Raw genomic sequence first — 16,642 nt, forward strand, 5'->3', positions numbered from 1 at the left:
GCAACCTATTGGTAAAGTCCAAAGTAAAAAAAAATAGTAAGGTATCTTAAAAACAGTACAATTAAATATTTTACAAATCAGCCTCATTTCCGATCAAATATTTATAGCTTCCGAAATACAAGAATATCTGCTGCGTTGTGTTACGTTATATAAGTATTGATTTCTTAAGTACCTAACATATTACTATTGTCAAGATAAAAATATATTCGGTAATTTACTTTATGAAGTTCAAGGATTTTGATATGTGCTTTCAGTACTGTGGAAAATCATAGGGAATGCTCGGTAATAATGGTTCTAACTTACTGCCACTGCTACTTACATATGTTTAAAGTTTATGTATGTCGTGCTAGAAGTCTGATTATTACCAACCGAGTTAGCAACTAAACTTGAAAGAGGTTAACGTTGCCAAGAACTTGAGTGGAGTCGACGGTGCGGAACCGGCCGGCGCAGGCGCAAGCCTCTAATAGTTGCGCAATTTACGCACGCACAGCGATGTAAGAATTTACTCGAATGTCTATGACCATTCAAATTTAAAAATTGAAATAATCAGACAGAAAGTAAGTTAAGAGAATTTTTCTATCGTTCTGTATCTATTCTCCTGTACATTATGGTTGATCGTACTAAATATAAGGCTCGCATAAAATACCCTATTGCTCTTATTAAATAACTTATTATGGAAATACTTTAATCAATTTAGGTACTTATCCATTACGTAAGTTAGCACAATTTACAATGACGATTATGAAATATATAACCTTATAATTTTTATATTAAAATAAACTCTAACTCTGCCTAACAAGTTCAGTTGGACAGATATATGTAACTGGCAATATACTTTAAATATTTCACTCCAAAATCGCATATAGGACAGCAATTTATCAATACGCCAAAAGCAAAGGTTTATTTATGTGTATAAAACTCTAAACCAAGAGAACAGAAAAGTGCCTTTGGGTAGAAAAGAGGACATGAGATGTGATAATAGAAAAAAACATAATTATGTTTTCAAAACTAGAAATCGGAATTCCAAAAACATTTGGCACAATATATTCGGGTAGATAATTCCGTGACATAATCGTTAATTCTTTTTTTAACTAAAACCAAAATATCAATGAACGAAGCAATCGTTTTTTAAAAAACCATGAACAAAAAACTTAAGCGTGGTTAGTGCAGAAATAAATAAATTCCATTTTTTATTAGAGGCAAAAAGTAAACAAGCGATTCGGTAGCAACTCGATGTTTTAATTTATTTACCTCAGGGAAACATTTTAACGATTTAGCTGGATTATTAAAATAAAAAAAAAACATATTTATGGTTATCTTAAAAAGTCTCTAAAACATGACAAAAAACGTTTTCTATAGTCATAAATACAATCTTTAACTTAATTAAGTAATGAATTGTAAATGAAGTTTACATACTCGGTAAGATGTCTTTGATGTTCCTTTGATGTTCGTGTAATTTGTACTAGTTTTGAAGATAGTCATTTAAAATAGGTATAATTTGGCAAGCGAGTATAATGTCATAGAGCCTGATATAGAATTTTGGTATAGTTGAACATTTTGCATATTTTTTATACCGGTAAGTCATTATTATTATGTTAACGTTATAAATTAATATATATATCAAAAACTATTAAGTATAACACAAAAACCGCATTATTAATAAAATATTAGAAGTTATGACTAATAATATTACAAAAATCACCCTAAAAATACAAAATAGGTAAATTGCAAACTATTTTAATATTTTATTTTAAAGAACATCTATTCTTAAAATTCACTATCTCGAAGTGTATATGCACACTAAGGTGCGGATAATCTCAAGCCAGGTTAATTTCCAACAATGAATATACACTACAAAAAAAACAGTACGGTTTTCGCTAGAATCTACGTTTAGAAATTATTTGTGATGATTTCGGACGGAATAAGCTCTTTTTTTAAGCCTACTTATAACTAAAGGACCTCATTGCGCCTTCTTAAGACACCAACATTTAGATATTGGCATCGACTTAAATGTATACGATAGAATCTTTATAAATAGCTCGAAAATCAATCGGAAGTATAAATTAAGAATTTATCACATGAAGCCGGAAATATTAAGCTTTTACCAAACTTGAAGACATTGTCCGACATTTCGGTCCTTTGAATAGAAACATCAAAGATTTGTGATAGCCGTGTTCAACTGACATTAAAGTCGATTGTCGGTTAAAATCAAAGAGAAAATGAAAAAACGAAACTTTCATAACATGTAAATACTGGCGCATCGGTAAGGATCTTCAATCGCAGCAATAAGAGAACAATACAGTTATAATTTCGAGTTTAAAAACATTGCAGATGCGAAGTCAGCCATAAAAGTTCCTATTTTTATTTTATGGCTTGTTTTGTAAAGGTCCGTTCGTTTATTTAAAACTAATGAATGCCTAGTACTGATTGCCTTCAGTTTGAGGGGTTTCAACTGCTAGTAATCCGTCTTTGACTTGAAAGATCGCCGACACCAACAATTGTGAGACTTATACTGAACCGTTTTGAAATTGCTTAAACTTATGAATATGCAAGACCAATTACCATCGAGACCCAAGATAAAACAAATATGGAATTTCGTTAAAGCAAAATATTAAAGTTCGTTTATTTTATGTTATGTAAATATTTCTTAAATCTATGTTATGATTCTATAGTATGATATATTCCATTCTAATCACTAGGAACTGTCCTAGTTGAGATACAGAAAATAAACTTATCAAAAATTACCTTTCTCAAGTCAGAGATTATATTATAATTCAAGTGTGATTAGATATTTTTGATGATGTTAAGGCTAGAAATACATATATAAATAAAATAATCTATTAATACTGATTGATATTTTTAAGCTTTGAAGCTAGAGTTTTGACATTACAAATATCAAAGACATTAAAAATTACGTTTTGAACGTATGGATTAATATTGCTTTCAGTAGTTTATAGTAGGTACGTTAAACAAATGTAGCAAGGTTTTATTTTTATTTGATATATGTTGTAAAGGAAAGGAAAAATATAATCAAATGTGAAATATTAAAATTGTCGTGAGGGTAAATGACGACCAACTCCCCATTAGCTTACTCCGACATAGTATTAGTATTTAACATAATTTATCATGATTTATAAGATTACTTATTATTCCTGCAAAGCATTTAGTTTAGTTTTGTCATTTTTAATTTTAATTCTACTCGTAACTGAATAGTACCCACATGTAATATACATCATCGCCACTAATCGAATTTTAAGTACGAAAATTGTATGATTCATTATCACCTTATAAGTTCAACCTATACTTATAAATCAAATGTATAGTATTGTATTTTATATAGTTTACTGTCATTCGTCTATTCTCGTAAATTTTATGAGTTTATTATCATGTATTCTTCATCACCATGTAGGCTTATACTTTAATCATAAAAACTGTATTTCTTAATTTAATATTCGGCAATGTTTAATGACTAACTAACGTTGTGAATGAATTCTAATCGTATTTAATGATGTAACGCGGTAAATTTGTAACATTTATGAAATCTCAGCCAATGTGGTCCAAGTTCATGAAAAAATTACGGTATTATTAGTATTACGACAGGGACGTCTATGTGCCTGCACTTTTACTGGAATCTGTATTTGTGATGGCATAGCGTAGAGGCGGTTTTATGGCGACGGCGGCGCGGGCGCACGGGGCCGGGCGGGCGGCGCCGGCGCGGGCGCGGGCGGACCTGTTCGGGCAACGGTGTCGCGGGCACCGCACACCTACGAGCTCTCAGTCCTTTCGCAGCGGCCAACGGTACCGCATGTGCCGCTAGCTGCTCCGCACAAAGTAAACAGCGACGCGAGGAAACTTACCGTGTAGTGTTATGATGCAAACTTGTGTTTACCGATATTGGACGGGGTGATTTTTACAGAACTTGTGATTTTTAACAAACTGAAGGATCCAGTGCAGTGTTAATTAGCATTTGAAAATGCCGAAGATTTTCCTTATAAAGAAGCGGCTGCATGAGCAGCAACTAGAGTTACAGGAGGGTCAGGAGCTTCTAAGCAAAGGTGACCCACTCTGCCCTGGCTCTCCTCTCGATGACGGTCCTATACCGCTCCTCTCCAAAAAGGATAAGGAATGCGTCGGTGAGTTTCAATTCAATCATTTTACATAATGAGTCCATTCATTGCTTCAGATATATTTTTGCCAACACTTCTGCTGCCATCATGTCAAATTAATAATGACTTCTTTCATGCCGTTTTATTTTTCATTTTAAAACATTTGTCCGAGCTTTATTATATGATGAATAACATAAGCTCCCTTTTTAATTATTCATTAATATCGTCTTAAGTTGATCTAACCATCAACAGTTATCATATACTAGAGGCTTAAATGAGATACTTTTTTCTTTTACTTCCTCCATAACGGCTACTCGACTAACTAAAAAAAAGGATACTCACACGGACAATCCAGTTCTCGACCACGCTAAGCCAACAAACGTCTACCTGCGATCATGTGTGTCTTGCGTGATCCTTCGAGTGTTGTTTCTTTTGTCAACCTTTTTATATATGCTTATTTTTGCCAATATTTTATGTTTTGGTTGCTTTTAAATATACGTAACAAGTGGTTTATTCGCCTCGGACAACAATTCGCATTACAACAAACGACAATGTCGATTGTCGGAGACGATCATCAGTACCGGGACAACGTAAATGTAAAATTATGTATATGATTTTATTTTTAAAGATTTATAATCACATGAGCATGAGCGAGCCGGACAAAACGTCACCAAGGATATTAACGGTGTCAGGTAGATACAGCGCGTGAATCACAGATATAACTGTCATGTTTTTGCGTCTTTTCGCAGACTGTATTGTACAGATTATCGCGGAGTGATGTTAAATTTTGACTTAGTATAATATTTAATCGCGACTTATCCTGTGTAGAGATAAAAACACTGATATTGGACAGTTTCAAAAGGTCAAAGTATTCTAATAACAGAAGCAGATATGTTGTATTTCAAGTATAGAATATTATTTTCAATGAACGCTGTACACGACGAGAACAAATAGCTTTATTAAAGTAATAAATATTTAGTAATAATTAAGAACAACAATATTTTTTATAAAAAAGCATAAATAGGAACATACAAAAAAAACATTTCTAGTATTCACGAACAATTAAAGTAAAAAAACTAAAAATCCCAGTTCTGATCATTTCATTATGGAAACTGATTGAAAATTCCATTAAGCAGAGTAACATACAGACGATACATTGTAGTTTTGTTATAAGGATACATCAGTGGATATAACTGATACTAATTTAGATTTGTTCAAAAACTATCAATTCGACAACATTGTATATAGGTTTGTTATTAATTAATAATTTGTATGACTTGATTCCAGTAAACGTAGCTGATTCTTTAATCAATTAAAACATAAATGAGACCATGAACTTCATACAAACTATCCTTGGCTTTATAAAACTCTTATCGCCGAATCATGTGATAGCAATCAGCCATACGAATATATGCAGTTCTAAATGGGCAAGTCGAGTCATGGCAGGAACCGTGGTGTGAGGTGTCAATGATTGCGGCACAATGGCGCGTTTCCGCTCGTCGCTTTGTATTTAGGTCACTCGCCGCGATCTCTGTCATTTCAATAATAACTACAATGCGTATTACGGTTTTACATTAAACGTACTGTTCTTGCCTGCTGACCGTTTCCATCAAGAACGTCGACATTGAATAAAAATAATATGGTTTGCTTAAGGGCACAAACTATTTTTTATTTTGGTATGTCAGAGGCAAAAAATTGGAAAATAGGACGTTATTCTCGAAGCAAATACCCTTTTCTATAAAAGTTTTCATTTGATGTTCACATAAAAATTCATACGGAATACTAAATTAATGAAGTTAAAAATAAAACAAAGAAATATTGATCGATCGCGCCGTTACGGAAAGCCCGCATTCCTATTATCGGTACGTTTGGCATAAAGGGCAAACAGAATACATCGTAATTCCAGGTGAACTCACACCTGTACAAGAAGGCAAATTGTTGTTAAGGTCAGGGGACAAGTGCAATATAAAATAAGGGCAAGGGAAGTCGAGTCCTTATTGCCGCTTGGCAATTATTCAATTGTAATAGTTCATCATAATTTTATATCTATAATTATTATTTGCAATAGTCTCGTAACAATAATTCAGGGCACTATTTCTAATATTCGTAACTTAACAAATTTATTTTATAAAGTTTTTTATAGGTAAAGAATTTCCATTAACATAAATATCCTTTCATAACCTTATACAAAAGATTTCAACGCGTTACTGTCGATAGGTATACTTTTCATATTAAGGGTTTTATTTGTTATTAATAAATAATTAAAAATATATCATCATTTTATACGGTATATACATATATATGTATTTAATTGTAATTAATATAATTTCTTTTTTACAAATCTTATATATCGATATATATCGAGTCAGTTATATTTTAAATATATATATTTCTAATCTGAATAGAAATAAGTAAAACAATGACTTATTTCGAGACTAAAGGAAATAAAATAACATTTAAAGCTACACAATACTTGGCTCTCAATTAAACTACAATAATTACATATTACACATATGAACGCACCCATCTATCAATTATTATCAACTCACACATTTGACATTAAGGCCAAGGAATTGTTCAAAAGCTTCTTCACGGCCACACCTTATTTATAAAACTGACTCGAAATACATACATATAATTGGTTTATTGACAATTGCTAAAGCAATTCTTCCAATCAAGTCTTTATATTTCATTAATGTTTAAGTTTTTTTTATAAGAGATAATAATTTATATTAAAAACATAAATTAAATTATTCTTATATGTATATCAGATCGATAAGTATAATATTAAAGTAAAAAGTACAAATAATAAAAAAAAAATAAGTAGATATTTTAATCTCGCTAAACCCCTTTATCTCAGATATGCTAAGTACGCGAACAGTAACAAAGTAATCTTTGATTACCAAAAAAGAAAAACATTTCACCATGTGGCCGGCTCGCTATTGTATCCTCCGTCTATTGTGTTACTTTTTAACGATTTACCTTTTCAGAGATTTGCGATCATAAAAAATACATTCATAATGGAGTAAAACCGTTCTTGGAAAGACTAGGTTCGAACAATTGCACTTAATCGTAACGCTCTTTCAATTCCTCAGTTATCTTATCTTTGCCAAGAAATCTTTGAGATTTTCTTATTTCATTCATTCTTACTTATATGCAAATAAAGCCCGACTCAATAAGTAATAATAATAATTAATTAAAAGACTACGCTATATAACAACTACATGGATATGTATCCTTACATTTTATTTAGTATATCATTTATTATTTTACTATTAGTATTGTAGTCAAATAATTGCTTTGTTATTAAGTGATTTTGACAGTAACCGGTTTTTATAATGTAATAGGTACGTTTTGACTCACGTTTAAAGAAGTCAATAGTCGATGCCACTTAAGCGTGTATAAGGGCATATTTTTTGCGTGTCCGCAGCAAGATGGGTTGCACGTGATGCGGCGTTTGTTCTAGGAATGGTCACACATGTCTCGTTAAAATATTCAAATTCACCGGTTCTGCAATAAGTTGCCGAGATGCGGGCTCAAGTTTTAATTGCATTGTAGTTAAAAGGAAATACATCTGCTTCTTTATTTGTAAATGCTAGATTTTTTGATGACTTCCATGTTTATAAGCACCTGGGTTAGACGTATATAGAAAATTTTCTTGGACCGTCTATAATTTACCGTGTATAATCGTTGTCTAAATAGCTACATATCGTTGAAATTTTAGTAGACTATCGAGTCGTCTGCTATCGTTTCAATCGAAGCGGTTTGATGATTTTTTTTTTATTTTGCTTTAATATTACCTAAAAACTGACTAGCTTTAAAAGTCTTGTTTTTCTTACTAATGGTAGACTTATGTTAATGATCAGTTATTGTAAAACTGCAATATTTATTATCATTGTCGTGTTACATTTTAAAAGGTGAGTGAGTCAGTGCTATCTTAGATACAACGGCTTGTGTGTATAGAAAATATTATAAGTAATATATCATACTTAAAACAAGCACCACAAAAATAATTATAACCCAATTCTATATACTTACAATATAAACTTAAGTGTGTACAATGTACATAAGACAGGCTATTGCGGAAACTATTAAAACCACATAAATGATATTATTAACTAATATACATACACACATAAAGTTGTGTTATAAATATTTTATGTCTTCTTGCTCTGAACAACGGTATACCTCAAGTAAATATATCGCAAAGTGATTACTGAAATAATTAAGGTTAGTGGTTTAAAGTAAACAGTAATGTTAGTATTACTCGTTTGTTTATCCCGTATAAATTGTAACTCATTATAATTCGTCATTCAAACAACGCACGTCAATCGTAGACTGTTTTACATAGTTTAGTATTAATCAAACAAAATTATAATGTCCAATTCTACCTAGAGAACAATTTTTACAAATATATATTATACATATCTGACAACAGAATTGTTGGTTGTCCGATAAAGCCGTCGACTTGTGCCTTAAGTGCATTCTAAGATTTGATAGCTACCATCGATATTTAAGCCGTTTTTGTTATCAAAACGCATTAAAGACCACCTCGTGGTGGTGGATAGTAACTTAAACATTTTAATCTGTTTTTTTAAATAAAATGTTTCTGTTTCGTATGTTCATCGCTCCTAAAATCATATTGTGTTCAAATAAATCACATATATTTTTTTGTTTACTTGACAACATTTTTTTATTCTTTTAAGTACATCATTACTAAAGTAAGGTCATATCTGCTATTGTATTATGTTTAAAAAGATAATCATTCCGTGTAGGTATTTCGGAGCGATTTAGTGAACGCCACCCACGATCTCTTAGGTTTGAGGACATTGTACAGGCGTTCTACATAACAATTGAATAGTATCAAAACACAGAACCTGTTTAACAAATTCAAAGTATGTATTATTCGTAGAACATAATTATTTTCGCCGTTATCTGTACTTAAAACATGTAAAGTAACATATTATAACAAACAAGTTAAAAACACTATAAAAACATTTCTAAATAACAAATTATATAGGATTGTAGAGTAATAAATTGAAATTATATTACTTGAAATAACAGTTATTACAAGCTTAAATGTTTAACGAATATACGTATTAAAATAATAGACGGCAGTCTTAGATGTTGGAATTTTTTTCGTTTAGCAAACCAAATTAGTCGGTTTTAGCCTTGAACACTTCGGCAAACATATTTAGGTCATTAACCCTTGCCAAATCTGGTTGTGATTCACGCTGTGATCAAAGTAATAATAAAACGTTGAACAGTTTTTGTAGCTGTTCGTTTAGAGACAAAAAGTAATACAGCGATGTTTTTTGTACAGTTCTCTGTTGATAATATCCGGAAGGCTCGTTCACTATATAATCATAGGTACAATTTTGGTGTTCATAAGATTTATGTACCTAATAAAAAACTAACGATTAAAAATATTTTTAAAATGTAAAATTAACTTTAAAAAATTCAAAATATTTATTAATACATGATATAAGCACGTACCATCGAGTAAATAAAACATTCTGATGTCAAGTAGCTGTGTTTAGTGATCAATAATACAGCAAAATAAAATGTCCTTCCAAACGACCTTTCAACAGATCCTTCGCGGCCAGTGCGCTCCCGGTGTACCGTGTGCTATCGGTACTTATGTTTATGAAAAAAAGGCTTCAACGGAATTTTATGTGCTCCGTCCGAAGCGGTTCTTCATAGCTGTCTTACGTTTTTAATACTTTAAATGCTACTAGCGTCCGATAACCCCGAGCGCAAGGACATACTAGTCCGCCCGCTGTTTCTCGTTAGTTTTTTTTATCCTATATGACCTGTTTTACAGTCTGCTTGTATGTACACTTTGAATTCAAATAAAAGAATCAATATACATGTTTTATGTTAAAAGCCATCACATAACTTTAATAATAAGAACGTTTATGACAACAGCATAATCCTTAAAATCTCATTAGTAATTAGCCAATTATATCAATACTACATCAATTAGCAGAACAAGAAACATTTGCTCACATAAAAAAATATATTAATTAGCAGTGATCGATATGTCTGCGATTACTCATATAACTCATATTTTAATTTGTCGGTCAAATTACGATATACTGTATAACAATATCATTATGTTAGATTTCTAAATTCCTTTATCAATTTCAATTAACGCTAAGTTCACCTGTTTGACATTAAATTAAAATTTTAGATATAATTAAATAATAAAAAAATATAAATAGCTTCTTTTCTTATGCATATTATAGTACACTGTGCAGATAATGTCATAACAATTTATTCCTTATTCCTAGCGTTATACAGTTCAAAATAAGATATACATTGAATAATTAGTGTTTCAAATCGTGTATGAATAATTATTTCCCAAAACCAATGTGGTGAGCGAAGAAGGCTAGTTCTGTAATGGCCGAATAATGACTGCTCGCATTCAAGGTTGCCTACAGTTTCTCTACAGGAAACGGCAAGTAACTGAATAGATATGGACATGATAATTACGGGGCCTTGACTTACCGTTTTAGAACAAAAACAGCACTATTTAAATAGGCCTCGTGAACAATGATTTCAATGCTATGTTTATAAAGTATCTCCTATGGCAATCTTTTTTTTAACATTTGTTCATATATAAATTACGTAGTTTCTGTTTTGATTATTCAATTTAAAATGTGGTTATAATTTTAAATGCAAATGCCACCAATAACAAAAATCCAATGTGATATAAAATAGCGATCTTAAATTGCTAATACTAAAAGAGCGACTTAACGTCCTCTGTTCGAATATACTTAGTACATAATGGGACGTATGAATTCATTAAATGCCTTTTTCTTCTATTATAAATTCAATCGAACCTACAACTGATTAATTTTAAAGATAATGCTTGTTGAAATAAATATTTAACATTATTAACCGCTAATTAAATATTTCATACAATTACGAAGACGCGCGTTATAAATAATTAGTAATATCATATATATCTACTCGACCTATTCAAACTGAAACAGTGATTGTCGTACAATGAATTTGCATTTTTCGATTATATTTAATGTAAGCATTGTATAAACGTAGTACTCTCTTCGTTAAATTTAAATGCAATTTTTAATCTTAAATTAAATTTAAAATTATTGTTGTATACACTTGGTATGCACGTCCTATAATAGAAGTTTATGTTGTCACACCCGTCTGCTCAGACGCATACAATTACGAGAATTAAACAAAAAAGAAGGCGCAACAATGCAGGCGTCGTCCTTGGATCCCTAACAAAAGCCGAGAAAGGGCAAAGGAACTCGTTTTGACCAACCTTGGGACTTTCACTGGCTACCTACGCATATTTAGGAGTAACTAGAAAAAAATATATTCGATGACTTCCTTCCTGATTTGTTCAATTCTAAAAAAATCGTTAATCAAAAATTTGGAGTTCCATTTATGCTTTAACTTTAAAAAATACGTTTCGTCTGAATTCAAATAATGTTTCGTTTAACTTAAAACAAAATAAACTATTTTTCCTCTTTGTGATGAATAGCCATCAATCTGAAGTTTGAATTAGCTACTAGGGCGTCAATTATAATAATGCGACACTTACACACACATACATACATTAGTGTTGTGGGTGTGTAAGCGGAGGCGAGTATTACCGTTATGGAGGCACATACCAGTGACGTCAACGAGGCCTTACGCCTGCGACGCTACACGAATACGTTACAAACGAACAAGAATAGACATTGCTCAGTTACTTGTTTTATATAAAATAATCATGAATATCTTAAATATTTAGTTAATATACATAATTATATTATGTTAACATGTGTTTTATTTTCTGTTTCAGATCGTGACGTATTCGGTGAAAATCATAGCGAGAAAAATGCTCAAGAGCGACGTACAAAAGAACCTAGGCGATTTATATCTTCAATTTTAGGGGGAGAAATCCCATATGGTAGCCATAGGGGACATGTACTTACGCAAGCAGAACGGAAGCAATACTTACCAGTATTTCTCGACGATAAAAAATCGGAAGGCAAACCTTTAATTAAGGAGGAAAAAGATTTATTAGAGAGCGAACCCGTAGTCCTTCCTTCTAGAAACTCGCCGTCCCCGGAATCAACACCCTCTCCTGGTATTGACAATAATGTCACCTGCCAAAAAGTTTCAGTTATACAAAGGACACCGTCACAATCACAATTTCGTGATAATAAAAAAGATTTATCGAATGTTACACTACCAGCCACATTACCCACTCCAGAACCTGAACAAGATCAACCAATCGATTATGCTATTGCAAAAAAAAGAGGAGAAACTGAAGATGAAGAAACTGAAAAAAAAATTAGAGAGCAAAGACGAACTAGCAGTTCCAAAATTGCAAACGGCATTTTAGCTAGGCCCGTATTAGTTTTACGAAATCGTCCTGGGAACAAAATACCAGGAATTATTAATGCAGCTGCTGGTCACGGGCGATCTACTGGTGGAAATGGTTCAAATGGCAACTCACAAAACAGTGGAGGTTCAGGGAGTTTCAGTTCTGGTACAGGTAGTGCAGCCCCATCATCAGGCGGAGGTGGAGCTCTAGGAGGCGGTTCAGGTAGTGGTGGCAATGGCCGTGACGGTAGATCTAATTACGGTCCGAACAGTCCTCCAACCGGTAGTCTTCCTCCATTTTATGAAACCCTAGGACCTTCCTCTAAAAATGGTCAAAACACATACAATGCTAATGGTAACTTCTCTAATGAATTTAATATTATCAATGGTTTTAATATGGATTGTGAAAACACTGAAAATACAAACACCACTTTCCCTGAACAGAGTAAACAATATTCCTTAATGCAGAATGCTCATTATGGATTGGCCCTTAAAGATGAAGAGATCGATTATGAAAATAAAATAGAAAATCTTGGTGCAATTGGCAATTATGGTAGTAACTTTGACGATTCTATGGTTGTAGATATGGGGGAAGATGTTATAGATAATAATCAATTTTATACTACATTAACTTTTGCACCAAATGAAGGGATATTGGGAAATCTTTCCGATTCAACGGAAGATTTTGCGAGTTTACTTAATAATCATGTTGAATCAATAACGGATTCTGAGCTAAGAGAATCATCTTCAATAACACCCGACTCCGTTCATAATGCTGTCGATATTGAATCGCTGGCAGAACATGTTAGTCTTAGCAGACAGTATTATGAAAAAGCGAATTACTTAGCATTTGCTAGCCAAGATCAAAGCTCTACTTACAATTTCGCTAAGGAACGACCAGACTTATTAATGCAGTTAAATCCAGCTCTTCTTCAACACAATGAAGGCCAAATGCAACAGCTTCAAATTCATGTTCAGCTTCAACAAAGACAACAAATAATTTCACCGGGCTTTCCATTCTCAAATCACGCTTTGGATCTGGATTCGCCAACAGGAGTTTCACTGCCATCACCGGGAGGAAACAATTCTTTGGATGGCAACAATCACATCGAGAACTCCGCTCTCAGCCCTGCTGCTGCTGTAAGTCTCAAGAATGGCTCTGTCAACGATAGCAAAATTCAAATCTTGCAGCAACGGGTAAGCATTATTTGATTTTAAGGCGAAGCTTCAATTCAATTTGCCTTCAGTGTCATTTATAAAGAACTAAAGAATATTGATGACACTGAAGATAAAACTTACAACGTTATCATATAACGCTGAGCCTGAATCAACTTTTGCTTTCACCTATTGCAATTTCATGTTCTTGTACTTTAAATGAAATATATATTTATAATTATACAAATGTCGAAGAGGACAGCTACCTTTGATTAAGCTCAGCTTATCACATAAAATATTTAGTTTTTGCTGCTAATATTATTATGTTTTTCAACTTGGCTGTCCTTTATGAGAAAAAAAAAGCTTATTTCTTTTTTTCTTTACAGTTAGGACTGCCAGCTGAACTGCCATTAGAATTTATTAATGGCGGACATGGTGTTAAGAATCCTTTAGCGACTGAAGCAAATGCTAGGCAAAGAGAAGAAGAAAAGAATAAGCAAGTACTAGTTAGCGAAGACGACCCGACCAAATTTGTTTGTCGAGTATGCTCAAAGAACTTCAGCCTGCAAAGACTTTTAAATAGACATATGAAATGCCACTCCGATGTGAAACGATACCTATGCACTTTTTGTGGCAAAGGTTTCAATGATACTTTTGATCTTAAGAGGCACACTAGAACACATACAGGAGTCCGACCATATAAATGCAACTTGTGTGAAAAATCTTTTACCCAACGATGTTCTTTAGAATCCCACTGTTTGAAAGTGCACGGAGTTCAACATACCTATGCGTACAAAGAAAGAAGAACTAAGGTAACTACAATATGTATTATTTAAAGTAATTCAGGCATATATTTGTATTATATAATGACGCACTACTACGTATTAAATTCACATGTAACATGGTAATTTGGTTTTTCAGATGTACGTGTGTGAAGAATGCGGTCACACTACATCAGAACCTGAAGAACACTACATGCATCTTAAAAAGCAACACCCTTATTCTCCAGCTTTGCTAAAATTTTACGATAAAAGACACTTCAAATTTACAAACGCATCCTTCGCCAATCAGCTTTTGGGCCAGTTGCCTATGCCAGTTCATAATTAAGAATATCGGTTATTGTAACCTATTTTGTACCGTTTGAAAGAGTATTTACTAACCTATTACTGTAACTGACCTTCGGTACAAAATTTGGAAAGAAAATAATTTATTCCGTCCGTATAAAAAGCAATTTTGAAAGGATTTAAAAATCCCAGTGTGTGTGAAATTTTAGCTCACACAAATATTTTTTATTATTTATCGAATACGCTGTCTTCCAAACTTAATGTAGGTATTAACTCAATTTGTAACCCATCTGCGATTTAGGTTCAAATGAGGAACACCGATCTTACGTTCCATAATAAAATACCTTTTTTTTATCAGTCAAGAAAATCCTTACTAGCCTTAATAAGGAGGCGCGACTGCAAGTAGAAATCAAAGTATCGGGTATTATGTGCAATCTTTGGTGATGGTACGGGATTTATTTTAAGTTTAGTTATAATATTAGTAGTAACGATTAACTTAAGTTGATAAACATTTGTAATGTTAATAAAATTATTGTGAGTTTCATTTCAAATCAGCGTTAATTTTATTTAATTGGCTTGTCGGATGGTGCTAAATATATGTATTCAAATTTTCACTGACTTGAAACGAAACGATTATGATTCGGATGACTGTTTTTGTCCAAATCATAAATAAATCAATGCCAATAAGGTCTTGAAATAACTCAACATAAGGAATAAGGAATCTCTTTCCTCGTTTAGTGATATTAGCTTCTAATCGTCTCTCAAAATAATAACACAAATCATGTCACAAGTTTTATGTGTTATGTACTTAATGTTATATTTTGTCTTTGTTGGTACTTACGATGATATTTTTTTGTAAACTTTGCGATATCCTCCAAGGAGTTGCAACCAAAAGTCGTACCAAGTTTAAATGCATTTTTAGATTTATTTATATAATTTAAATTATAGAATTGTTTGGATACAGTCTGTGCTGTGAGTGTGTGTGAGAATTATATAATTGTTTAATTAAGTTATTATGTGCGTTGATTGTTACAGCATAACTAAACATCGAGGTAAATATTGTGAATCGCTTTTATTCTGAAAGTAATTTTTATTTTGTGTAATACTACTATGCTCAATTTTTTGATTAAATTGCGCTTTCACAGCGAAGCTTGTGGGTACAATGAGAAATTGTAAATATGTCTAAATTAGTGAATAGAAGTAAAATTAGTAAAAATAATTTTATCTAAATACTTTAGTAGTACCTAATTAGTGTATATGAGATTTTAAAAAAAGTTAAAATTGTTATAGTATTTTTTACGATTGGATAGGAATTGAGAGATCTGAACGTTTATTTAATATATCGGCTTATCGTATGATTTTGTTCCATGATATTGTGATAGCGCAATGCCTTGGTTTAACCTACACGTCTTTTGCATTTATTAGCATTTTGAGTCCAATCTCAAGTTGTAGTTTCATGTTTTTTGGAAACTCTCTTGTTATTCTGTACTGATAAGCAATATATACAAATTAAAACATTATTTTTTTGTTTTATTTCATCATTTAATTGATGAATTATGCTTTGTTCGTTCGTCTGATAAGTTTTGCTGTTAACAAATAAACAGTATCAAAAAAGGAAATCACTTTAATTTAAAAAAGTCAGTTATCATGTGGGGTGCTTAAATGCATTTTTTACCATATTCATGAAGCGATATTCATATTCTAAGTAGCATGAAAAATATTTCACGTTCATCTGAATGCTTCGATCGAGATTTGTTTGATTTTTCATTTATATTCACTTCTTACAGTAACAGTAACAATCTAAATAAACCAGATAATACTAACTACCTATACATAGTACTTAATAAATGTATTAAACATTTTTATTATGTTACGTTATATTTTATATCATAACTAGCGACTCGCCCCGGCTTTGCACGGGTGCAATGCTGATACTAAATGTACTACAGAATGTCTTACAACGTTCAGTTT

The 16,642-nt window shown here is 32.1% G+C and overlaps 1 protein-coding gene across 2 annotated transcripts; it reads left to right on the plus strand.

Annotated features, from left to right (window-relative positions):
* The first annotated feature begins 3,765 nt into the window (after positions 1-3,765).
* LOC113397468 (transcriptional regulator ovo-like) lies at positions 3,766-16,191 on the plus strand. Of its 2 annotated transcripts, none has more exons than XM_026635840.2 (4): positions 3,766-4,133; positions 11,926-13,649; positions 13,994-14,419; positions 14,529-16,191. In XM_026635840.2, exons 1-4 carry the CDS (start codon positions 3,974-3,976, stop codon positions 14,712-14,714), a joined length of 2,496 nt encoding a protein of 831 aa, XP_026491625.2. In that variant the 5' UTR covers positions 3,766-3,973; the 3' UTR covers positions 14,715-16,191. The 2 variants fall into 2 exon arrangements, with proteins under 2 accessions (XP_026491625.2, XP_026491626.2); XM_026635841.2 differs by having other exon boundaries at positions 3,767-4,133; positions 11,926-13,592.
* Positions 16,192-16,642: the final 451 nt, after the last annotated feature.

The sequence above is a fragment of the Vanessa tameamea genome, chromosome 3 (genome assembly GCF_037043105.1).
Source record: "Vanessa tameamea isolate UH-Manoa-2023 chromosome 3, ilVanTame1 primary haplotype, whole genome shotgun sequence".
NCBI lineage: Eukaryota > Metazoa > Arthropoda > Insecta > Lepidoptera > Nymphalidae > Vanessa > Vanessa tameamea.